Source organism: Mobula birostris, chromosome 25 (assembly GCF_030028105.1).
Source record: "Mobula birostris isolate sMobBir1 chromosome 25, sMobBir1.hap1, whole genome shotgun sequence".
NCBI lineage: Eukaryota > Metazoa > Chordata > Chondrichthyes > Myliobatiformes > Myliobatidae > Mobula > Mobula birostris.
This window is the reverse complement of record NC_092394.1, coordinates 53,121,569-53,146,788: the sequence shown is the minus strand read 5'-3', so window position 1 is coordinate 53,146,788 and position 25,220 is coordinate 53,121,569. Positions and strand designations below refer to the sequence as shown.

At 48.4% G+C, this 25,220-nt stretch overlaps 1 protein-coding gene across 14 annotated transcripts in view; it reads left to right on the top strand.

Annotated features, from left to right (window-relative positions):
* camkk1a (calcium/calmodulin-dependent protein kinase kinase 1, alpha a) overlaps positions 1-25,220 on the top strand; it is a 236,466-nt gene that overhangs the window by 159,292 nt on the left and 51,954 nt on the right. For 12 of the 14 annotated variants that reach the window (XR_011883155.1, XM_072243529.1, XM_072243524.1 and 9 more), the window contains 4 exons: positions 9,866-9,913; positions 12,242-12,295; positions 17,982-18,033; positions 23,836-23,969. Coding sequence is in view for 13 of the 14 variants with exons in the window: in XM_072243529.1 (XP_072099630.1) it covers positions 9,866-9,913; positions 12,242-12,295; positions 17,982-18,033; positions 23,836-23,969 (288 nt within the window). In the remaining variant the exon portion in view is untranslated. Of the gene's footprint in view, positions 1-8,104; positions 8,127-9,742; positions 9,764-9,865; positions 9,914-12,241; positions 12,296-17,981; positions 18,034-23,835; positions 23,970-25,220 lie in introns of those variants that run through there. The other 2 variants (XM_072243534.1, XM_072243536.1) reach the window with 2 other exon arrangements.

Here is a 25,220-nt window from a genome sequence, read left to right as displayed (position 1 = left end):
TGGGGACCACTTCCAGGGTCTTGTTATGTCGTGGTGTGTCCCTTGCCTTAGCGAACCTGTTCCTTTTATCCCCCTGCTGGGGTATCGCCTGTCCATCAAACTTCAAACAGTTCAGGTTCAAAGCAACCGGTCTGACAATACTCGGAACTGTGTCTCTTTTTGTTAATCTCTCTCGTCTGTTATAGTAGCATTTTGAATGTTTCCCCATTGTCTCTGTTATCGGCATCTGATAACTTGGTCTTTTGTCGCAGTGGATACTGGGCCAGAGAACGTATCAAAGTGGCAGGACTGGGTCCAAGGGCGAGGATCGACCTGCTGTTTGGCTGATTTAAACGCTGGGCCGGATTGAAAAGGTCAGGGTGTTGGGGCCAGAAGTGAGGGGCGGGCTGGTATTCAGCTCACTACTCTGCGAGATTTGCTTGTCTGAACTGAGGCCGTGGCTGGGTCGGCTGTGACTGGCTTCATGGCTCTGGACTCATCTTCAGGAACTTCAATTCCAGAAGTTATTTGCTTACTTTTATTGTTTGTACGGTTTCTTTTTTTTTCCTGCAGATTGGGTGTTTGACGGTCTTTCTCTTAATGGGTTCTATTGGGTTTTTTTGTTTAGGGGCTGCCTGTAAGCGGACAAATCTCAAGGTTGTATACATACTTTGATAATAAATGTACTTTGAACTTTGAGTTGCTGTGACATTCAATCATGGCTGATTTTTTTTTTTTTGCTCTCAGTCCCATTCTCCTGCCTTCTCCCTGCAATCCTTAACCCCCTTCCCAATTAAGACAGTATCAATCTCTGCCTTAAATGTCTTGGCGTCCGCAGCCCTCTGTGGTAACAAATTCATCACCCTCCTGCTGAGGAAATACCTCCTCATCTCAGTTTTAAGGGGATGCCTCTTTATTCTGAGGCTGTGCCCTCAGATCCTAGATTCTCCTACTCATGGGACCTCTGGGATGTTGCTTGTGTTTTCACCATGAAGACTGACACAAAGTGCTTATTCAGTTCCATCACCATTGCCCTGTTCCTCCAGTGCTTTAATACCTGAGTAGGCAGGGAGGGAAGATGAAGTTTCAGTAAAATGAAAGACAAATACTATGGAGAAGCAAAGGAAGCTGAGGTCAGGGGAAGGCAGAGGGAAGACAGAAGAGTGGAGAGGAAATCTGGGTGGAGAACAAGTCAACGAAGAGAGTGCAGACCCTGCTCATCCACCCACCATAACAGTATTTGATCAACACATCACCCCTTCCTTCCAAAGTATCGATCAGCCCAGAATTTCCAATCCCTATGGTCATGCTACCGATGAGCTGGGATTAATTTCTGGGGAATTGTTACTTTATGATGTAGTTACATTGTCCAGCCAATGGAGAAACACTGAGTCACGGTCTCACAGCGTGAAAACAGGTGCTTTGGTGTTCTGTGTCCACACCAAACGTCAAACACTCAGTTACAGCAATCCTCTACTCACACCCACTTTCCCATCAACTTCCCTCGATCCTTCCCCACACCATCTCACTCAGAATAACTTACTCAGCCAGTTAACCCACAAACCCACACAGCTTTGGGTGTAGGAGGAAACTGGAGCACCCAAAGGAAATTCCCATGATTTGGAGGGGGAGCAGAGAGTGTGGACAGCGCACACTTGCAGCTTTCGAGGTCACAGTTGAAACTGAAACTGAGAGGCAGTGGCTCTTACTGCAGCAGCGCACTGCTACGCCAGTTCGTGGGCCTCTGTATAAAGTAGTTTGAATGGAGAGGGAGGGACAAGGAGGAGCTGGTGTCAATGAATCGGATGACAGATTAGTGAGGAAATAGAAGCAGACAATACATGGGGCTGACATACAGGGAAAATGAGCTGTAGTGAAGGTACCAGGGCAGTGAAGACCACTTCGCCAAGCTGAGCTGCAGTGAAGGTACCAGGGAATTGAAGACCACCTCATCAAATTGAACTGTAGTGAAGATACCTGGGCATTGAAGACCACTTCATCAAATTGAACTGTAGTGAAGATACCTGGGCATTGAAGACCACCTTGTCAAGCTGAGCTGTAGTGAAGGTACCAGGGCATTGAAGACCACCTCATCAAACTGAGCTGTAGTGAAGATAACAGGGCATTGAAGACCACTTTGTCAAGCTGAGCTGTAGTGAAGATAACAGGGCATTGAAGACCACTTTGTCAAGCTGAGCTGTAGTGAAGGTAACAGGGCATTGAAGACCACCTCATCAAACTGAACAAGCTGTTCACTAAAGGTTGGAAATAAGTGCACCCCACAATAAAGAGCTCACAAACATCGGTCAGACTTTGACCATCAGCTGAGCTGTGGAGAGTTTCTGAAGCTTTTTCCAAGATCAGCTACCTCAGGCATTATAAAAGAAACCTTTTCATTGAACAATCTTACGAAGAAACATAGAAAATCTACAGCACAATACAGGCTGTTCAGCCCACAGAGTTGTGCCAAACATGTCCCTACCTTAGAAATTACTTGACTTACCTATTGCCCTCTATTTTACTAAGCTCCATGTACCTATCTAAAAGTCTCTTAAAAGACCCTATCGTATCCGCCTCCACCACTGTCGCCGGCAGCCCATTCCACGCACTCACCACTCTTTGAGTAAAAAAACTTACCCCTGACATCTCCTCTGTACCTACTCCCCAGCACCTTAAACCTGTGTCCTCTTGTGGCAGCCATTTCAGCCCTGGGAAAAAACCTCTGACTATCTACACGATCAATGCCTCTCATCATCTTATACACCGCTGTCAGGTCACCTCTCATCCTCCGTCACTCCAAGGAGAAAAGGCCAAGTTCACTCAACCTATTCTCATAAGGCATGCTCCCCAATCCAGGCACCATCCTTGTAAATCTCCTCTGCACCCTTTCTATGGCTTCCACATCCTTCCTGTAGTGAGGTGACCAGAACTGAGCACAATACACCAAGTGTGGTCTGACCAGGGTCTTATATAGCCGCAACATTACCTCTCGGCTCCTAAATTCAATTCCACGATTGATGAAGACCAGAGCACTGTATGCCTTCTTAACCACAGAGTCAACCTGCGCAGCTGCGTTGAGTGTCTTATGGACTCGGACCCCAAGATCCCTCTGATCCTCCACACTGCCAAGAGTCTTACCATTAATACTATATTCTGCCATCATATTTGACCTGCCAAAATGAACCACTTCACACTTACCTGGGTAACTAACAATACTGCTGTAAGAAGTGAGTGAGAGAGTGACATCTTATAGGGTGGTATCCATTCGAAAATTGCAAGTCTCGTCAAGAGTGAGTTTTATATGAGCCAATAAAAAGAAAGGATGTGTAAGCAGAGCAGACATTGTTGGAGTGGGCCAGAGTTAGAGTGGTTTGGCTTTGGCTTTGGCTCGACAGGCTTGGGCACATGTAGGCGGCCATCCTAAGTAAGTTTCTACACATTTTTTTTTCTCTGTTAACACGTAGCTCGTGCACTGTGAATGGGTCCAGAGTTAGTGGTATGTTCCTTGTGTGAGATGTGGGAACTCTGGGAGACCTCCAGTCTCCCTGATAACTATGTCTGCACGAAGTGCACTGAGCTGTAGCCCCTTAGGGACCGTGTAGGAACTGGAGATGCAGCTCGCTGATCTTCGGCTCTTGTAGGAGAATGAGGAGGAGATGCAGTAGATAGGAATTACAGGGAGGTGGTCACCCCTAAGTTGCAGGAGGCAGGTACCTGGGTGATTGTCAGGAGAGGAAAGGAGAATAGGCAATCAGTGCAGAGTCCCCTCAATGATGTACACTGCTTTGGATACTGTCGTGGGGGGAGGGGGGTGGGTTTGGGGAACAACCTACCAGGGAGAAGCTGCAGCGAGCAGGTCCCAGGCACTGAGTCTGGATCTGTGGCTCAGAAGGGAACGGGGGAGAAGAGGCAAGCTGTGGTGATAGGGGATTCGTTAGTTCGGGGATCAGAAAGGATGCTCTGTCGATGAGAACGAGATTTCCAGATGGTTTGTTGCCTCCTGGGTGCCAGGGTCAGTGATAGCTCAGATCGTGTCTGCAGCCTTCTTAAATGGAAGGGTGAGCAGCCAGAGGTTGTGGCCTGTGTCATTACCAATGACATGGGTAGGACGGGTGACGAGGTCCTGCAAAGCAAGTTCAGGCAGTTGGGTGCTGATGAAAGGACAGGACCTCCAGGGTTGGGATCTCAGGATTGCTACCCATGTCACATGCTAGTGAGGCCAGAAACAGGCAGATCATTCGGTTTAACACATGACTAAGGAGTTGGTATCAGGAGGGAGGGCTTCAGAGTTTTGGATCATTGGGCTCTCTTCCAGGGAAGGTGGGACCTGTAACGGAAGAGACAGTTTGCCCGAACTGGAGGCAGACTAATACCCCGGGGGGAAGGTTTGCTGGTACTGCCAGGTGGGGTTTAATCTAGAGTTGCAGGGGAGGAGGGACCAGAGCGCCAGAGCAGGTAGAGAAGTGGTTGTGGTGAAAAATGTTGCTAAGCCTGCAGACAAGGTCAGGAATCAAAAGGTTGAGCATGATGGGACTAATATTCTAAAATACGTTTATTTCAAACAAGGAATGTTGAGGGAAAGACAGATGAGCTCAGCACTTCGAAATAGGACGTTGTAGCCATTAGTGAAACCTGGTTGCAGGAGGGAGTAGAACTGGCAAATCAATATTCCAGGGTTCCGTTGCTTTAGAATGGGAGGGATTAAAGGCGAGGGGTAGCGTGCTAGAAAGGGAAAATGTCAGGGCAGTGCTCAGTCAGGACAGACTGGAGAACTTGTCCAGTGAGGCTTTATGGGTAGAGCTGAGGGTAAAGAAAGGTGTAACTATGTTAAGTGTAAAAGAGAGGTGAGAGTGGATATTGGACCGACCACTGGAAAATGATGCTGGGGAGGTAGTAATGGGAGATAAGGAGATGGCAGATGAACTGAATAAGTATTTTGCATCATTTGTGGAAGACATCAGCAATATGGTAGAAGTTCTGGGTGTCAGGGGTCATGAAGTGTGTGAAGTTACCATTATTAGAGAGAAAGTTCTCGGGAAACTGAAAGGTCTGAAGGTAGATGAGTTTCCTGGGCCAGAATGTACACTGCAGGGTTCTGAAAGAGGTGGCTGAAGAGATTGTGGAGGCATTAGTAATAATCTTTCAAGAATCACTAGATTCTGGAATAGTTCCAGAAAGCTGGAAACTATAGGCCAGTTAGTCTGACCTCAGTGGTTGGGAAGATGTTGGGGTCAATTGTTAAGGAGAGAAAATACAAAAAAACAGAGGCAAAAAGGGACTTGAGTCCTTATGCAGGATTCCCTAAAGATTAATGTGCAGGTTGAGTCTGTGGTCAGGAAGACAAATGCAGTATTAGCTTTCGTTTCAAGAGGTCTAGAATATAAAAGCAATGATGTAATGTTGAGCTTTATAAAGCACTGGTGAGGCCTCACTCGGAATATTGTGAGCAGTTTTGGCCCCTTGTCTGAGAAAGGATTAGGTGTAACTGGAGAGGTTCCAGAAAATGTTCATGAAAATGATTCCAGGTTTGAACGGCTTGTCAGATGAAGAATGTTGAGGAATGTCTGATGTCACTGGGCCTGTATTGACTGGAATTCAGTAGGATGAAAAGTGACCTCATTGAAACATGTGGAATGGTGAAGGACCTCAATGGAGTGGATGTGGAGAAGATGTTTCCAATGTTGGGAGAGTCGAAGACCAGAGGACGCAGCCACAGATTAGAGGGGCGTCCTTTTAGATTATCAGAGATGATTTCATAAATTCACATTGTATCTATTGCTGTTTCCTTAAGCTTACTTCCTGTATTATAGATTTCAGCATTTTCTCAACCAACAATGTCAGGCTAACAGATCTGGAAGAAGACTCCAACAAGTCTAGATAAAGGGTCTCATCAGGAAATACCGTCTACTCGTTCTCCTTCATAGATGTGAGATTCCTTCCTGTGAGTTCCTCTGTTAAGGGTTCCCAACCTTTTTTATGCCATGGACCTCTACCATTAACGGAGAGATATGTGGACCCCAGGTTTCGCATTTTGTGTGTGTTGCTCCTGGTCAGGGGTCCCCTGCTTTTTCACTTCTCCCTTTTTTAAACTAGTCAGATCAGATTGGCTTCCTGCTGGTCTGCAGGATTTTAATCATTTTGGAAAATGGTAGCCACTGCGTGTATGGTCTCTCTTGGATCTCTTACCATATCGATCATCAAGTCTCGGGGTCATCGGTTGTCGGGTTTGGTCACTTCCCCAGTCCTATTCCTTTTACATCACCCGCCCTAACCTCTCACTTCTCCAATCCTTCTGCCTTCTCTTTGAAGACAGGCACACAATCTTTGTTTAATTGTTCTGGCACTTCCTTATCCTCCACTATAAACAGCCTGTTTCCTGTCTGTACGTGAGCCAACTTTGCCATTTGCTACTCGTTTCCAATTGACTGATGCACAGAAGCTCCTGCGCTTTGGGTTTTAATGGTCCCCACTGATTTGCTCCCGTACTTCATTTTCGCTGTCATCAATTTTTTTGGTAATCCTTCGCCGAATTCGAAAGCAGTCCAATTCGTTGGACTGCTGGAAGCCACGTGATTTCTTTCTTAAATGTATTACTGTACCAGATGTGATTGAAACACACGGGGCTGACCGGTTACTTCAGCGGGAATGAATGTTTGAGCTTTGGGAAAGAAAGTGGTAAATGATGGCCAGAGAGTTTAGCGCCAAAATCAGATTGATGGTTTCAGGACTGACTAACCAAGTTCGGAGTGGGACTCGGGAACAAAAACCGTATTCGCCAGGGCAGACCTCATTGCCTGATATTGAACATTTGACAATCGGCACCAATTCACAACAGTCGCACTGCTGGTCAGTTGCCAATATGTAAGGTCCCAACAAGCAGCGGAAGACACTGGGGAGGGGCCGGTGGAGATAGAACTCAGCTCTTACGCAAGATGTAAAAATCCAGCAGGTAGCTCGCTGTGCGCACTGTGGGGAAAGAGCCCAGAAAGCGGCTGAATCTAAACATGTAAAACCCCGGCAGTTAGCTGAACCTTTTTGTATAAAGTCCCAGCGGACACCTGTACCCGTTGTGAAAAATCTGAACCCCATTGAAAATGCGTCGGACAGCTGAACGCCACCAGTTAAAAATCTAGTTAACATTCAGAAAGAATACAATAAGCCAGAAGGTAGCAGAATCCAAATTAAAAACTCAGCAGTCAGCGGAAACCCTACTTTCCCACCTTCTCTTTAACTCTAACCGCAATTCACTTTTTCTCTCTATCTGCTCCTCTTTCTCTCATTCCATCCCTCCTTTTCTTTCCCACTTTCCCCTCCTCCCCCCATTCCTCCTCCAGCAGTACCCCCACCCCCATGAAGGTCGCTTGATATAGGAATCCACTTTTACATTGGGGAGCTGGGGTGAAAAGGTCCCCGATGCACAGAGGCGTACAAATGTAACAATGTCAGTGAGAATCGTCTTCCTGCTGACTCCCAGCCGCCTGGCATTTCCCATCCCGGGAAGAGTCGAGGTAACAGGTAGATACGGAGTGTGAAAGGTTGCGGCCACAATCGGAGTATCTGAAGGGGCTGCTCCTCAAGTTCTGGCTGCACTTCGGCCCCGTGCTCCCAATCTTGGCGGGAGGGGCGGGTCTTTCGGGGGATCGCCTGGTCGGTTTGCTCCCGGGCCTGGCTAGTGTGGCCATTCATGTGTCCAGGCGGAGGTTTCTGCCCAAGCCGATTGCCTGCCCTCTTCCGGGGTTATGCCGGTGCCCGGGTGTCCCAGGAAAAAAGGCGCAAACGGTACCTGTGCCGGGTTTCTGGGACCCTGGGTCCCACGGCGGCTCGTGTGCTTTCTGGATGGAGATGGCCGTGTTGTAAATTGACTGTAAATAGTGTGAATCATGAAACACTGTCGTATTGTAATGATGTGACCCTGGAATCACTGAATAAACCTCCTTTGGGAAGGAGGGGGCAGTTAAATGTCTGCCATTGTTAGCCAGCTAAACTGCACTCCTTGTCAACAGGATATCAAACTTCTCGCCGCTGCTGCTACAAAGTAGTTGTGGGTGGGGTTTTGTGCAGGCGGGGCGGGGCTTGTGCTCCCCACGCCGGGTAGTTTTGCCGGTTCCAACACTCGTACCAGGGCATTCACCGCAAACTTGTAAATGGTAAGTTGCTGTTTGCTTTTGTACAGAGCGGGGGTCAGGCGGTTCACTCTTTTGGCTCGATGTTCCCAGACATTAGTTCGTTACTGATCCGGAACTTGCCCTGAACAGGGAGATCGGACAGGCCAATGGGTCACCCAGATTCCTTAATTATAAAAGAGAAATTCAGTTGAACGCGAGTGTATTGGTGACTAGAAAAGCCCAGGCTGACTGTACCTGTAGTACAGAGCCGTCCCGGACTCTGTAACATACGACGCCCTGGAGGCAGTACCCAAATGAATTACCTGGATTCTGCGGGGAGCTATGTAAACTAGCGCTACGCTCTCTGCAATTTAGAACGGGTGTTTCGATCAGCATTTCCGACATACCGGCAATGAGTGGCGGGCAGGTGAACAAAGAAAAGTTATTGTGCCGTGGGCATTGTGTCGCCCAGGAAACCCAGTCAACAGCCAGAGAGAAGTTGGGGGGACACCTCAGCTGACACAGGAGTTTCGAACGTCCTTCCTCGGCCAGCGCAGTGCGAAGCCATCCGTTAGTTTAAGGAGTAGGTTTTCTTTTTAACACACTCCCTTGTTTGGCAATTACGCTAGAACGCTGAAACTCCTCTGGGCTTTGGTGCCATAGCAACAGATTTTCTGGTCTGTTGGATGTTACCCCTGCTTGCACTCAGTAGTCACAAGTGGAACCCGGTGTGGTGTTGCGCTGCGAGGTTTTGCCGTGTTGTGTGTTCGGAGATGCTCGCCCACACACCGCTGTTGTAACGCCTGGTTGTTTGAATTACTGTCACCTTCCTCTCAGCTTGAACCAGTCTGGCTACTTCCCTCTGACCTCTCTCATTAACAAGGCATTTTCGCCCACAGAGCTGGCACTCACGGGATGTTTTATTTTTGTTTTTCGCACCATTCTCTGTAAACACAGCGCGGAAGTGCGGGCAGTGGAGGCCTAGTGAATTTAAAAGGAGTGTGGGAAACAGGGCCCCCGAGAGCTTTGAGGGAATATTGGCGAGCCATTTAGATTTCAGAAGCAGCACACATCAAAGTTGCTGGTGAACGCAGCAGGCCAGGCAGCATCTCTAGGAAGAGGTACAGTCGACGTTTCCGGCCGAGACCCTTCGTCAGGACTGAGATCCTAGAGATGCTGCCTGGCCTGCTGCGTTCACCAGCAACTTTGATGTGTGTTGCTTGAATTTCCAGTATCTGCAGAATTCCTCGTGTTTAGATTTCAGAAGAATCGGTTACTAGATTATTGGTGTTTTACAACATTTCTTCTGCGTGCCTGTGAGATATAGTCGAGGATCAGTAACAGCGGCCTGTTTAACGTTCTGGACAGGCAGAGGAAATCCGCAAACGTCATTCCATTCCATCATAGTTTAGAAGTAAAGCTGGTCTTCCATCTTTTCCACAGATGCTGCCTGGTATGCTGAGTTTCTCCAGCGTTTTGTGTGTGTTGCTTTCATCTTTCAGTTTTGAAGATTCCAAACAGATTAACATTCAATGATCTAACAGGTAGTACAGGGCCTTGCCCCCTCCTCTTCAGTCCTGACAAAGGGTCTTCGCCCGAAACCTTGACTGTTCGTTTCCACGGATGCTGCCCGACCTGCGGAGTTCTTCCAGCGTATTTTGCGAGTTTCTCTAGTACAGGTGTGGGCTGAACAGCAGTAAATTGATTGGTCTTGTTTTCTTCTGCTAAAATGCAGAAGTCCAAGATAAACACCATTAACTTTTGTTCTCTTTTCTCTCTAGGACTCCATGCGTTTGAACCAATATAAGTTGAAGACTGAGATTGGAAAGGTAATACAAGCCCATCCCAAGTCTCCGCAGGAGATGGTTTATGGTGCCTCTCTGTCTTTTCCCAGGGCCTAATAAGGTTCTCCTTTTGTTCAGAGTTGGAACTGCTCAAGCTCGGAGGAGGTGGGGAGGCAGCAGAGCAAGCTAATGGCCTATGGAATAGTGTGACATGGGAGTTCACTGGGCTCAACCCTCCCCCTGTAGGCATGAGTACATGAACAGGAGGAGATGAGAGTGTAACACCCCGGGAAAGGTTTCACTGCTAATGTAATGGTCTTTCTGTAGAAGCAGTGTTTGGGCTATGGTTAGAGATAATGGGTACTTTCCAATGAAGGGAGTGTATTTTCGTGCTGTGTGCTGTGATCTGGGTCTTTTGTTCGGTGAGAGATGGAGAGGGAAGATGCCGGAGAGGAGAGGTCATGGGGGTGGACTTGGAGTGGGGCCGGGAGTCAACTGAGCCCAGGGAAATCGATGGAGGATTGGCGAAGGGGAAACCGTGAGCTCCAACTTGTGCACATTAGACTGTTACATTAAAAAGACGCGCCACTTTCTTTTTTTTTGCTTTTTCCTTACTAACCCTTTAGTCAAATTAAGAATTTTAAAGCTAAATTGTTTAATTATATATGGTGTACTGTCTGTTATTTCACGGTACTGATTTGTAACAGGGTAACAAGTCACGCAGCGTCCACACAGACAGGGGGTTTCAGGGGGGAGGCTTACACCTCAATCTCACGTGTTTGGCGGGGCCAGAGACGGTCTTCCCTCAACAGAACCTGAGGATCAGAGACTGTCTTCCCTCAACAGAACCTGAGGACCACCAGAGACCGTCTTCCCTCGACAGATCCTGAGGACCACCAGAGACCGTCTTCCCTGGACAGATCCTGAGGACCACCAGCGACTGTCTTCCCTGGACAGAGCCTGAGGACCACCAGAGACTGTCTTCCCTGGACAGAGCCTGAGGACCACCAGAGACTGTCTTCCCGGGACAGAACCTGAGGACCACCAGAGACTGTCTTCCCTCGACAGAACCTGAGGACCACCAGAGACTGTCTTCCCTCGACAGAACCTGAGGACCACCAGAGACCGTCTTCCCTCGACAGATCCTGAGGACCACCAGAGACCGTCTTCCCTGGACAGATCCTGAGGACCACCAGCGACTGTCTTCCCTGGACAGAGCCTGAGGACCACCAGAGACTGTCTTCCCTGGACAGAGCCTGAGGACCACCAGAGACTGTCTTCCCGGGACAGAACCTGAGGACCACCAGAGACTGTCTTCCCTGGACAGATCCTGAGGACCACCAGAGACTGTCTTCCCTGGACAGATCCTGAGGACCACCAGAGACTGTCTTCCCTGGACAGATCCTGAGGACCACCAGAGACTGTCTTCCCTGGACAGAACCTGAGGACTACCAGAGACCGTCTTCCCTCGACAGATCCTGAGGACCACCAGAGACTGTCTTGCCTCGACAGAACCTGAGGGCCAGAGACTGTCTTCCCTCGACAGATCCTGAGGACCACCAGAGACTGTCTTCCCTCGACAGAACCTGAGGGCCAGAGACCGTCTTCCCTCGACAGATCCTGAGGACCACGAGAAGAAGCAAGGGGGGGAGCCAGAGTGGGAACAACATCGTCTAGCTTGTACCACTTCTCTTCCCTATCTTCTTATTCTGGCTTCTTCCCCCTTCTTTTCCAGTCCTGATGAAGTCTCTCAGCCCAAAACATTGACTGTTTATTCCTTTCTGTAGATGTGGCCTAACCTGCTGAGTTCCTCCAGCACTTTGTTTGTTTAGTTATTTACTGAGGTACAGAGCGGAATAGCCCTCCCGGCCCTTCAAGCCGCACCACCCAGAAATCTCCCGATTCAAGCATAGCCTCATCACGGGACAATTTACAAAGACCGATTAACCAACCAATTGGTCTATCTTTGGATTTTGGGAGGAAACCGGAGCACCCAGAGGAAACCCACACAGTCATGAGGAAAACATGCAAACTCCTTACAGACAGTGGCGGGAATTGAACCCAGATTGTTGGTAGTGCAAAGTGTTGTGCTGACCGCTACGCCACTCTGCCGCCCCAGTACCTATTGTACAAGAGCTTGTCTCCAAGAACTTCCCGAGTGGGCTTAATCCTAAATCCCACCGACAAGAAGTTTGGGGACACTCAATCCCAATCTCAGCTCATGCTGTCCAATGTTTCGGTCTGGAACAGGACTGTGGAACTCGAATTCCTAGAACTGAAAAACGGGGCTGGGGTTTACACATTTCTACATGTCCTTCCTCTACCCCTGAGGATTTCATTGGATGACTAACCTGAACTTTGGTTTGTTGACAGGGGTCCTATGGTGTTGTGAAGCTGGCCTACAACGAGAATGATGACAAGCATTATGTGAGTAAACTGGAGATACGTTTCTGTTCCTGAAGTGGAGGGTGTTGAGTGATCTTCCCAGCAGTAGAGAGGGGTCGATACAACATACCTTTGTCTAGTAGGATAGAACAACCTCAGAACGGACCACCTGGATCAATGCTGTGGACATGAGAATATTGTCTGTGGATCCGCAGACTCTGAGGATGCTGAGTATGTCATAGTCATAGTCATAGTCATACTTTAATGATCCCGGGGCAAATTGGTTTTCGTTACAGTTGCACCATAAATAATAAATAGTAATAGAACCGTAAATAGTTAAATAGTAATATGTAAATTATGCCAGGAAATAAGTCCAGGACCAGCCTTTTGGCTCAGGATGTCTGACCCTCCAAGGGAGGAGTTGTAAAGTTTGATGGCCACAGGCAGGAATGACTTCCTATGATGCTCAGTGCTGCATCTCGGTGGAATGAGTCTCTGGCTGAATGTACTCCTGTGCCCACCCAGTACATTATGTAGTGGATGGGAGACATTGTCCAAGATGGCATGCAACTTGGACAGCATCCTCTTTTCAGACACCACTGTCAGAGAGTCCAGTTCCATCCCCACAATATCACTGGCCTTACGAATGAGTTTGTTGATTCTGTTGGTGTCTGTTACCCTCAGCCTGCTGCCCCAGCACACAACAGCAAACGTGATCGCACTGGCCACCACAGACTCGTAGAACATCCACAGCATCGTCCGGCAGATGTTAAAGGACCCCAGTCTCCTCAGGAAATAGAGACAGCTCTGACCCTTCTTGTAGACAGCCTCAGTGTTCTTTGACCAGTCCAGTTTATTGTCAATTCGTATCCCCAGGTATTTGTAATCCTGCACCATGTCCACACTGACCCCCTGGATGGAAACAGGGGACACCGGTACCTTAGCTCTCCTCAGGTCTACCACCAGCTCCTTAGTCTTTTTCACATTAAGCTGCAGATAATTCTGCTCACACCATGTGACAAAGTTTCCTACCGTAGCCCTATACTCAGCCTCATCTCTCTTGCTGATGCATCCAGCTATGGCAGAGTCATCAGAAAACTTCTGAAGATGACAAGACTCTGTGCAGTAGTTGAAGTCCAAGGTGTAAATGGTGAAGAGAAAGAGAGACAAGGCAGTCCCCTGTGGAGCTCCAGTGCTGCTGATCACTCTGTCGGACATACAGTGTTGCAAGCACACGTACTATGGTCTGCCAGTCAGGTAATCAAGAATCCATGATACCAGGGAAGCATCCACCTGCATCGCTGTCAGCTTCTCCCCCAGCAGAGCAGGGCAGATGGTGTTGAATGCACTGGAGAAGTCAAAAAACATGACCTTCACAGTGCTCGCTGGCTTGTCCAGGTGGGTGTAGACATGGTTCAGCAGGTAGACGATGGCATCCTCAACTCCTAGTCGGGGCTGGTAGGCGAACTGGAGGGGCTCTAAGTGTGGCCTGACCATAGGCTGGAGCAGCTCCAGAACAAGTCTCTCCAGGGTCTTCATGATGTGGGAGGTCAATGCCACAGGTCTGTAGGCATTGAGGCTGCTGGGGCGCAGCGTCTTCGGCACAGGGACAAGGCAGGACGTCTTCCACAGTGCAGGACCCCTCCGGAGCCTCAGGCTCAGGTTGAAGACATGGCAAAGTACTCCACATAGCTGAGGGGCAGAGGCTTTGAGCACCCTGGTACTGACACCATCCGGTCCTGCAGCCTTGCTTGGGTTGAGACGTTTCAGCTGTCTTCTCACCTGTTCAGCTGTGAAGCCCACTGTGGTAGTTTTGTGTGGGGAAGGGGTATAGTCATGAGAGCAGGGTGGGGGACTGTGAGGAGGGGTAGGAGGGGAGAGTGGAATATGTGATGGTTGGGGGCCGACAACAGATGGCTCGTGGGGGATGGGCAGGGGCCACAATGTCCAATCTGTTAAAAAACAGGTTAAGTTCATTGGCCCTGTCCGCACTGCTTTCAGCTCCTCTGTTGCTAGTTTGCCGGAACCCAGTGATGGTCCTCATCCCGCTCCAGACCTCTCTCATGTTGTTCTGCTGGAGTTTCCATTCAAGCTTCCTCCTGTACCTGTCTTTAGCCTCCCTGATCCTGGCTTTCAGGTCCCTCTGTATTATCCTCAGCTCCTCCCTATTTCTATCTCTAAACACCCTCTTTTTAGCGTTCAGGATGTCCTAAATGTCCTTTGTCACCCGTGGCTTGTTATTTGAATAACAAAGGACAGTTCTTGTCGGAACATTGCAGTCCACACAGAAGTTGATGTAATCAGTGATGCACTCTGTGAGCCCATCAATATCCTCTCCATGTGGCTCACAGAGTGCCTGCCAGTCTGTCACCTCAAAACAACCCTGGAGTGCCTCATAAGCCTCCTCCAACCATTTCCTCACTGTCCTCGAGGTTGCAGGAGGGTTTGATACCAAGTCAGTAGATTTCTTTGTGTTTACTGTGATTATAACCTCTCATTAATGCTGAGCATCAAACACTAACTCTCTGAACAGAACAAACTAGTTGGGAAAGTATTTGAGCTGACATAAGATTTTTTTTCTCTGTGGAAATGATTTGCATACTGAAGTTTCTGAAATCCTCAGGCAACTTGTTAGAATCCTTAAACAACAGGAATTCTGCAGATGCTGGAAATTCAAGCAACACACATCAAAGTTGCTGGTGAACGCAGCAGGCCAGGCAGCATCTGTAGGAAGAGGTGCAATCGACGTTTCAGGCCGAGACCCTTCGTCAGGACTAACTGAAGGAAGAGTGAGTAAGGGATTTGAAAGTTGGAGGGGGAGGGGGAGATCCAAAATGGTAGGAGAAGACAGGAGGGGGAGGAATGGAGCCAAGAGCTGGACAGGTGATAGGCAAAAGGGATACGAGAGGATCATGGGACAGGAGGTCCGGGAAGAAAGACAAGGGAGGACCCAGAGGATGGGCAAGGGGTATATTCAGAGGGAGAAAAAGGAGAGTGAGAGAAAGAATGTGTGTATATAAATAAATAACAGATGGGGTACGAGGGGGAGGTGGGGCATTAGCGGAAGTTAGAGAAGTTGATGTTCATGCCATCAGGATCCACGGCCTCCTCTACTGTAAAGATGAAGCCACACTCAGGTTGGAGGAACAACACCTTATATTCCGTCTGGGTAGCCTCCAACCTGATGACATGAACATCGACTTCTCTAACTTCCGCTAATGCCCCACCTCCCCCTCGTACCCCATCTGTTATTTATTTATATACACACATTCTTTCTCTCACTCTCCTTTTTCTCCCTCCTTCCCTCTGAATATACCCCTTGCCCATCTTCTGGGTTCCCTCCCCCCCCACTTGTCTTCCTTCCCGGACCTCCTGTCCCATGATCCAGGACAGCGAATTTCAGGAGTAGTTCATGAATCGCCAGTTAACAGAAGTAGTTAATCACGAGAGAGACCAGGTCTATTTGTAGAACCATTGTTCCCTTTGTTGACGAGTTTAGGGTAGATAATTCAAAACAATGATACGTGATGAGGTTAGAGTGATAGACCTTTGCAATCACCATCCTGCTTTGGGTAGTCCCATGAAATAAGGAACAGGTTCCAGACTCTTGCTGTGAATCCTGTTTTGTTTCACTCCTTGACAAACTGCTGCCCTTGCTGGGAAGGTCTGATGTTGTCAGGGCTCTCCCTGCATCCTGGGTCTCACACCTTGCCCTGTGACCCCAAGAACATGGCAGTGTGTGGGCAGACTAGCAACAGAGGAGCAGAAGGCAGTGTGGACAGGGCCAATGAACTTAACCTGTTCTTTAACAGATTTGACAGTGTGGCCCCTGCCCATCCCCCACATGAGCCATCTTCTGTCGGCCCCCAACCAACACATATTCCACTCTCCCCTCCTACCCCTCCTTACAGTCCCCCACCCTGCTCTCATGACTATACCACTTCCCCACACGAAACAGCTCTACAGGTGAGAAGACAGCTGAAACGTCTCAACCCAAGCAAGGCTGCAGGACCGGATGGTGTCAGTACCAGGGTGCTCAAAGCCTGTGCCTCTCAGCCATGTGGAGTACTTCGCCATGTATTCAACCTGAGCCTGAGGCTCCGGAGGGTTCCTGTGCTGTGGAAGACGTCCTGCCTCGTCCCTGTGCCGAAGACACCGCGCCCCAGCAGCCTCAATGACTACAGACCGGTGGCATTGACCTCCCACATCATGAAGACCCTGGAGAGACTTGTTCTGGAGCTGCTCCAGCCTATGGTCAAGCCACACTTAGATCCCCTCCAGTTCGCCTACCAGCCCCGACTAGGAGTTGAGGATACCATCGTCTTCCTGCTGAACCGTGTCTATGCCCACCTGGACAAGCCAGCGAGCACTGTGAGGGTCATGTTTTTTGACTTCTCCAGTACGTTCAACACCATCCGCCCTGCTCTGCTGGGGGAGAAGCTGACAGCAATGCAGGTGGATGCTTCCCTGGTATCATGGATTCTTGATTACCTGACTGGCAGACCATAGTACGTGTGCTTGCAACACTGTGTGTCCGACAGAGTGACCAGCAGCACTGGGACTCCACAGGGGACTGTCTTGTCTCCCTTTCTCTTCACCATTTACACCTCGGACTTCAACTACTGCACAGAGTCTGGTCATCTTCAGAAGTTTTCTGATGACTCTGCCATAGTTGGATGCATCAACAAGGAAGATGAGGCTGAGTACAGGGCTATGGTAGGAAACTTTGTCACATGGTGTGAGCAGAATTATCTGCAGCTTAATGTGAAAAAGATTAAGGAGCTGGTGGTAGACCTAAGGAGAGCTAAGGTACCGGTGGCCCCTGTTTCCATCCAGGGGATCAGTGTGGACATGGTGGAGGATTACAAATACCTGGGGATACGAATTGACAATAAACTGGACTGGTCAAAGAACACTGAGGCTGTCTACAAGAAGGGTCAGAGCCGTCTCTATTTCCTGAGGAGACTGTGGTCCTTTAACATCTGCTGGACGATGCTGAGGATGTTCTACGAGTCTGTGGTGGCCAGTGCGATCATGTTTGCTGTTGTGTGCTGGGGCAGCAGGCTGAGGGTAGCAGACACCAACAGAATTAACAAACTCATTCATAAGGCCAGTGATGTTGTGGGGATGGAACTGGACTCTCTCACAGTGGTGTCTGAAAAGAGGATGCTGTCTAAGTTGCATGCCATCTTGGTTAATGTCCCCCATCCACTACATAATGGACTGGGTGGGCACAGGAGTACATTCAGCCAGAGACTGATCCCACCGAGATGCAGCACTGAGCGTCATAGGAAGTCATTCCTGCCTGTGGCCATCAAACTTTACAACTCCTCCCTTGGAGGGTCAGACATCCTGAGCCAAAAGGCTGGTCCTGGACTTATTTCCTGGCACAATTTACATATTACTATTTAACTATTTATAGTTCTATTACTATTTATTATTTATAAAGCAACTGTAATGAAAACCAATCTCCCCCGGGATCAATAAAGTATGACTATGACTATGACTATGACTAGAACTTCACAATCCCGTGGACTTTTTTGACCAGAATAAGTTTCATCCTTGAAATATGATCCAAGCAATTCTGCTCTGCTATTTACTCTATAGATTTTGTGAATCTGTTAAGCCTAATTCCTTGATATTATCTCTTTACTCGTGTTCAACAGAAATTTAGATGATGTTTTAGGTAAAAGCCCTTGTTGGTAACAGAAATACCTTTTCTCCCCAGGCCATGAAGGTACTTTCCAAAAAAAAGTTGATGAAGCAGCAAGGATTTCCACGTGAGTTATCTTCCTAATGACAGCCAATTTTCATGTGTGAGTTCTGATGCAATTATTTGGTGTCTTGACATCAGCCTGTAACATCAGAATGGGTGAATATCACGCGATAGGATTGGTAGCCTTTCAGTGCCGAGGAGAACACAGCTGGTGAAGTTAAACAAGAAGGAACGTTTAGCAAGCAGAAATCAAACAGACCCTCGAGGAATATAAAGAAGCCCGAAAAGAACTCAAGAGGGATTAAGGGAACCAAGAGGGCCATATTCTATACATTCATCAATAGCAAGGCGATGACAAGGGAGAGGGTAGGACCACTCGTGGGGAAAGGAGAGAACATGTGTTTGGATGTATGCCGTGTCAGTATTTAGCAAGGAGGAGGTTGTGGAAAATAGATCAGTGTGGAGCATTCTAACATGCCAGGGCAGTTTGAGATAAAGGAGGAGGTAGAGTTGAGTAAAAAAAGATATTAAAGTAGATAACTCCTCAGGGCTTGATGAGATATTCCCCTGGTTATTAAGATCTGATTTATGGAGCTTTGACCAATATCTCCATGTCCTGCCTAGCCACAGGGGAATTCCGGGAGGGCTGCGAGTGGAACAGAACAGCACAGGAACAGGCCAAACGGCTCACAATGTTGTGCCAAGCCTGTTAAAAAGCAAATCAAAAGCTCCCAGACTAATCCCTCCCACCTACATCATGTCCATATCCCTCCATTTTCTTTCCAACCATGTGCCTATCCAAATGTCTCTTAAAGTCTCTAATGTGTTTGCCTCTACCAAGCAGCACATTCCAGGCATCCACTACTTTCAGGGTAAAAAATTACCCCTCACATCCCTCTTGAACCACCCCCTCTCACCTTCAATGCATGGCCTCTGGTATTAGACATTTTAATCCTGGGAAACAGATACTCCCTGCCACTCTATCTGTGCCTCTCAATCTTATAAACCTCTATTAGGTCTCCCCTCAGCCTCCGGTGCTGCAAGAAAACAACCCAAGTTTACCCATGCTCTCATGATAGCACATGCCCTCTAAACCAGGCAGCATCCTGGTAAACCTCTTCTGCACCCTCTCCAAAGCTCCAACATCGTTCCTATAGTGAGGCAACCAAAACTGTATTCAAATCTTCACATGTCACCATACCAGAGTTTTATAAAGTTGCAACATTACCTCCTGACTTTTGAATTCAATGCCTCGACTAATAAAAGCAAGCATTCCATAAGCCTTCTTAACCACCTTGTAGACCTGTGTAGCCACTTTCAAGGAGCAATGAACGTGAACTCCAAGATCTGTCTGCTCAGCAACACTCTTAAGGTCTTGCCCTTAACAGTGTACTGACTCCTTGCAATTGCCCTACTGAGATGCAACACCTCACATTTATCTGGGTTAAACTCCATCTGCCATTTCTCTGCCCATATCTGCAACTGACCTATGTCGTGCTGTAGTCTTTGCCAGTCTTAAAGTGCAGGCGGGTTTGCCAGGATGCTGCCCGGAGTAGGGGTTACGGGGTTTGCCAGAATGCTGCCTGGAGTGGGGGTTATGGGGTTTGTCAGGATGCTGCTCGGAGTAGGGGTTATGGGGTTTGCCAGGATGCTGCCCGGAGTAGGGGTTATGGGGTTTGCCAGGATGCTGCCCGGAGTAGGGGTTATGGGGTTTGCCAGAATGCTGCCCGGAGTAGGGGTTATGGGGTTTGCCAGGAAGCTGCCCGGAGTAGGGGTTATGGGGTTTGCCAGGAAGCTGCCCAGAGTAGGGTCTGTGGGGTTTGTCAGGATGCTGCCCGGAGTAGGTGATATGTGGCCATAAGGAGAAGATGGAGAAATAGGCTCTTTTCTCTGGAGTAGCAGAGACTAAGGGGTAAACTTGATACAGGATTATAAGTTTGTGTGCATGGATTGAGCCAGTGTCATTTGACCAGAGAGAGGATGACCTTGACCACTGAGACAGAATGACCTTGGCCAGGCAAGAGGGTGAAGTGGGTGGTGATGTGTTCCTGCCACAGTCTGCACTGTATTTCCATGTCCTCCCACTGTAGAATCTTGAGTTTCTCAGTCCCATCTCAGACTCTCCTGCACTTTGAGCAGACGTGGCTGGAGGCTCTCAGTGTCAGTTGTACTTCTTCAGGGATGTTTCAAGCACATCCTTGAATCTTTACATCAGCTTTCCAGTTCACCTCCTCCCATTACCGGGCTGCAATAGTGTTCACTCTTGTCGGCTGGCTGGAGCTGGTTGTGAAGGTCAGTGAGGCACTGGCATTCTCAAGGGGACTTTGAGAACATCCTTGAAACATCTCCTCTGGGTACTGGTGATGCGTCTGCCTGCTCAACCGAACCATCAAGTCTATTTATAGAGTCGACTTATAGGCAGAGAAGTGGGCTCTTTGTCGTTCCGTATACATTCCCACTTTCTGATCGTCAGCTTAATCCCGTTTGCCATCATTGGCAAAGCATTCTTGCCTAGTCAGTGCCTGTACTGAATGTACCTGCTTCAGCCCACCCTTGGGCAGTACTTTCCGGTTATCCACCACCTTCTATAAGAAAAAAAATGCCCTCAAATTCTCCAAATCCCCAGAATATGCTTGTCTGTAGCTTTGGATATATTCAGCAGTGGGGTCCCCTTAGGCCTATGTTCTATATAATCCAATCATTTTACAACACCCTGCAAGAAGAATTTTCCACTCTCCTCAGTGATAAATGATGGCCCTCTGACTCTGACTCTGTCCCTCGGTTCTGGACTGTCTAGACAGGTGAAACATCTATGTAATTCATCGCAGTCGGAAACCCCTGGGTCTAATTCAGATCCCTGAATTTGATCTGAATGAGAAGGGGTTGTGGTTTACACTTCATTGAGTGAGGGCAGTCCTACCTGATATCCTTCCATGGAATGGGTCCCTCCCTCTTTCCAAAAATCTTCTCTTGAGCCCCCCCCCCCAAATGTACGGACCCGCATTCTCTCCCGCGTACGGGCCTGACCCCCCCCCGCCCTCCAAGTACAGGTCCGCAACCTTCCCCCCGCCCCGTGTATGGATCTGCACCCCTCCCCCAGCCAGGTTCAGAGCCCGCGCCCCTTGGGAGGGGCTGTGGGTCTGTATGTGAGGAGTGGTGTGATTCATGAGAAGATGTTTGGGAAGAAGGATTGGCCCGTCCCATGGAAGGACATCAGGTAAGTTTAGATCGCAACCCGCTCTCATTCAGATTGCAAATAGGGATCCGAGTTAGACCCGGGGGTTCTGAGAGTGATAAACAACATAGATGTTTCACCTGCCGGCACAGAGTCTGCAGCTTGGACAAACGTTTATTGATGCACGGTAGAGTGTTTGCTGACTGGCGGCATCACGGCCTGGCAGCAGAACACCAATGAGAAAAACTACCAGAGGCTCATTCCGTACCAGGCAACCCCCCCCCCCCACTACCGAGCACATCCAGACGCAGCGCTGTAGCAGGGAACCGGCATCCGTCATCAGGGACCCCCACCACCCAGGCCCTGCTCTCTTCTCACTGCTGCCATCGGGAAGGAGGTACAGCAGCCTCAGGACCCAACCACAGGTTCAGGAACAGTTACCCCTCAACCATCAGGCTCTTGAAGCAGAGGATATCTTCACTCACCCCAACACCGAACTGATTCCACAACCTATGGACTCACTCTACAACTCATGTTCTTGATATTTATTGCTTATTTATTATAATAATTATATTTTTTTCTTTTTTAATTTGCACAATTTGTTGTCTTTTGCGTGCTGGTTGTCTGTCTCTCTCATAGGCAGCTTTTCATTGATTCTGTTGTGTTTCTTTCTATTTACTGTGAATGCCTGTAAGAAAACGAATCTCAGGGTTGTATATGGTGACATGTATGCACTTTGATAATAAATTGACTCTGAATATTTGCACATAGACCTCTCAATGCAGTGTTTTCCTCCAACTCTTACAATTAAATCCCCTTAGAAAAGGCCAACATGCCAATCGCCATCCTGTGCTGCACCTGTGTTATGTGTGTCTACACTCTTTCATCCCAGTGCTACACCTTCTGAGTTCATTTTAAGGAGAGAAATGTCAAGCTTTTCTCTATTATGCCTTGAGTGCCACCTTCATTTTTGGCTGTTTCTCCTTTACCTATTTTTATTTTGTCTCAAGTTGATGCCGCGCCTGTCAGAATTGGTGCCACACCCGTTGGAATTTATGGTGTCTCCCTCACCATTGTGCCAACACTTCCACCCTCTCTCTCTCTGCTGCCCCTCACCTACCCCTCCCCACTTATTTCCTGCTAGCTCTGTTTCTCTGGAATCTTCTATATCCGACACATCCACTTTAACAATATGAGAGCAATGGGAGCCCTTCCTAGCCTCCATACTTGTAGCACAACTTGTTTTCCTTCACTCTGCTCGTTGGACAGGCTGACACTGCATGGTTCAATGCACATTGTTCAGAGTTTAATCTTCACACAGCTGAATGTTCAGTATCATATTGCAGACTCCGACATTATCACGTTAGTAAACAAATCAGCCAGCTAGGAGTTTCAACCAGATCCGGTTGACATTGATCAATTAATCAGTTTTCACACCTGTGACAGAAGCAATCCTCTAACAGGCTTTGAAAGCTAAACCTTCATAGCATCATCTCTAAGTATTAGTTCCCTCCCCTACCTATCCTCTTCACCACCCCTACCCTCTTCTCCCCCCGCACCTACCCCCCTCTCCTCGACGCACCCCCCCCGACACTCGCCCCCCCTTACCGTCTCCCCTCCCTCCTCGCCCTCCCTCCCCCCCCCGGAAGGGAGGCTGGCTCAAAGCACAGAGAGCCGAGCCCGTAGCCGTGCAGAAAAGTTGACACTGAGTTGAAGTATTGTTCGGAAACGAGGTCTGGCAGGATGATAGAAGGTGACTGCTGACCACTGTTGGCTCTCCCAGCCCTGGCATTGGGGTCAACAGGACGGGTTCCCTTTCATTAACAGTGAAATAATGTGCTGCAGGTCTTCATGCATCAAGAAATATGAAGTTAACTAATGCATTCAACCACACACATGTATGGAGCTCAGCAAAACATCGTTCCTCTGGAACCAAGATGCAAACACAGTCACACACAGCACATATCTTACGATTCTGCACACACAGTCACAAAATAATATTAGCACAAGGACCCCGAGTGGCCTGGCTGGAAGTTTGACAGGTTGACATTAAGTGTGAGATGCCTGTTTATGGAAGACAGTATCATGTTACTGGCATTGTTACAATAAAACAATCAGTGGTATAAATAAGTGAAACAACAGCAATTGACCAGTGCAGGATGAGGTGAGTTAGGCAGGGGAGGGGAGGAGAGTGAGACGGCAGGGTGTTTGGATTGACTGGTCATGTGTGCTTGAGTGGTAGCGGGGTGTTGAGAAGTCCAACAGTCTGGGGGACCCAGCCTGACGCTTCTGGTTCTTGTGCCTCAGTACCTACTGCCTGAGGTCGTGGGAAGGATGGGAGGTTTGTTTTAACAACGCTGGAGGCACTGTGCATACACTGCTTCAGACGTACAGGTATGTCTCGACTGCAGGTGGAGGGAGACCCCAATGGTGCTCTCAGCAGTCCTCACTGCCCGTCAGTGTGGGGATGTCACTGTGCATTTGAAGAATTAAGCAGGGAAACCATAACGTGTACCTCAGCCTATCAGGAGATCAATGAAGTGCTTTGGCCTGTGCTAAAGCAACTCGTTTGATAGCTTTATGTATCAGTGAAGCACCAGGCACTGTACTGGGCCTGAGCTGCCTTGTCGGATTCACTAAAGGTCGTTGCCTTCATTGAAATGATGCCTCACCCCTTGCTCTGGCTTCCAGGTCGCCCCCCACCCAGGGGATCGAAGCCCCCATCTGCAGAGCAGTCCAAGACTCCAGCGCCCTTAGAGAGGGTCTACCAGGAGATAGCCATCCTGAAGAAACTTGACCACCCCAACATTGTAAAGCTGGTGGACGTGAGTTGGTTCATCGTTGAGCTGCTGGTGATATTTTTATTTCATTGCTAAATTCAGGCCATGGCTGAACAAGATGCGAGGGGTGATTGATAAGTTCGTGGCCTAAGGTAGAAGGAGTCAAATTTAGAAAACCTAGCACATTTATTTTTCAACACAGTCCCCTCCTACATGTACACACTTAGTCCAGCGGTCGTGGAGCATACGGATCCCTTCTTTGTAGAAGTGGTCCCAGCAGGGGTGATTGATAAGTTTGTGGCCTAATGTAGAAGGAGATGAGTTATTAACTTCAAACTTTCTGCATTATCACTCAAAGAGTTGAACTGCACGTGCATGTAACGAGAGCATCTCGGATCTCCAGGTGGTCCGGGGCAGGGGCGATTGATAAGAAGGACATGAGTTATACAGCTCTCATTACATGCATGTGCAGTTCAACTCTTTGAGTGAAAATGCAGGAAGTTTGAAGATTAATAACTCATCTCCTTGTACCTTAGGCCACAAAGTTATCAAGCATCCCTGCTGTGGACCACTTCTGGAGGCCCAAGACGCTGACTTCTACAAAGAAGGAATCCGTATGCTCCGTGACTGCTGGACTAAGTGTGTACATGTAGGAGGGGACTATGTTGAAAAATAAATGTGCTAGGTTTTCTAAAATTGACTCCTTCTACCTTAGGCCACAAACTTATCAATCACCCCTCGTATGTTGGGATGGTAATCATCATGGAACGCTAAATATACTGATCAGTTTGTTTTTCTGACATAATTTCTGCAAAACTGGGGGTCAGTGGTCAGGTGATGTAGAACACTCTTCCTCCCTCCCCAACCTTTGGGTGAACTCTGCCGAGGGACATCCCTTCATCCAGCTGCCGTGCCATTGGCATCATTTCTCCTGACTGCACTGCTTTCTCTTCAGCCTTCCCATCACATTGTTAATACACCAGGTTTGCAGAAGACAGCCTGAGCACATGAACTCCCTTGGAGTTGTTGCTGTCTCAGCCTGCACTGAGGCCTTCCCTCAGCCCAGTCAAGGATATTCCACAGCAGTTGCTCAGCTAAGGCATCTTTTTAGGTTAATGAGAGAGAGGGTAAATTCTTGTGTCCAGAAGTGGAGTCATGGTTTAAAATTTAAAAGTCCTGAGAAAGGGTCTTGGCCTGAAATGTCAGGTGTTGATTTCCCTCCCTGGATGCTGCCTGACCTGCTGAGTTCCTCCAACATTTTCTGTGTTGCTGAAGATTTCCAGCATCTGCAGAATC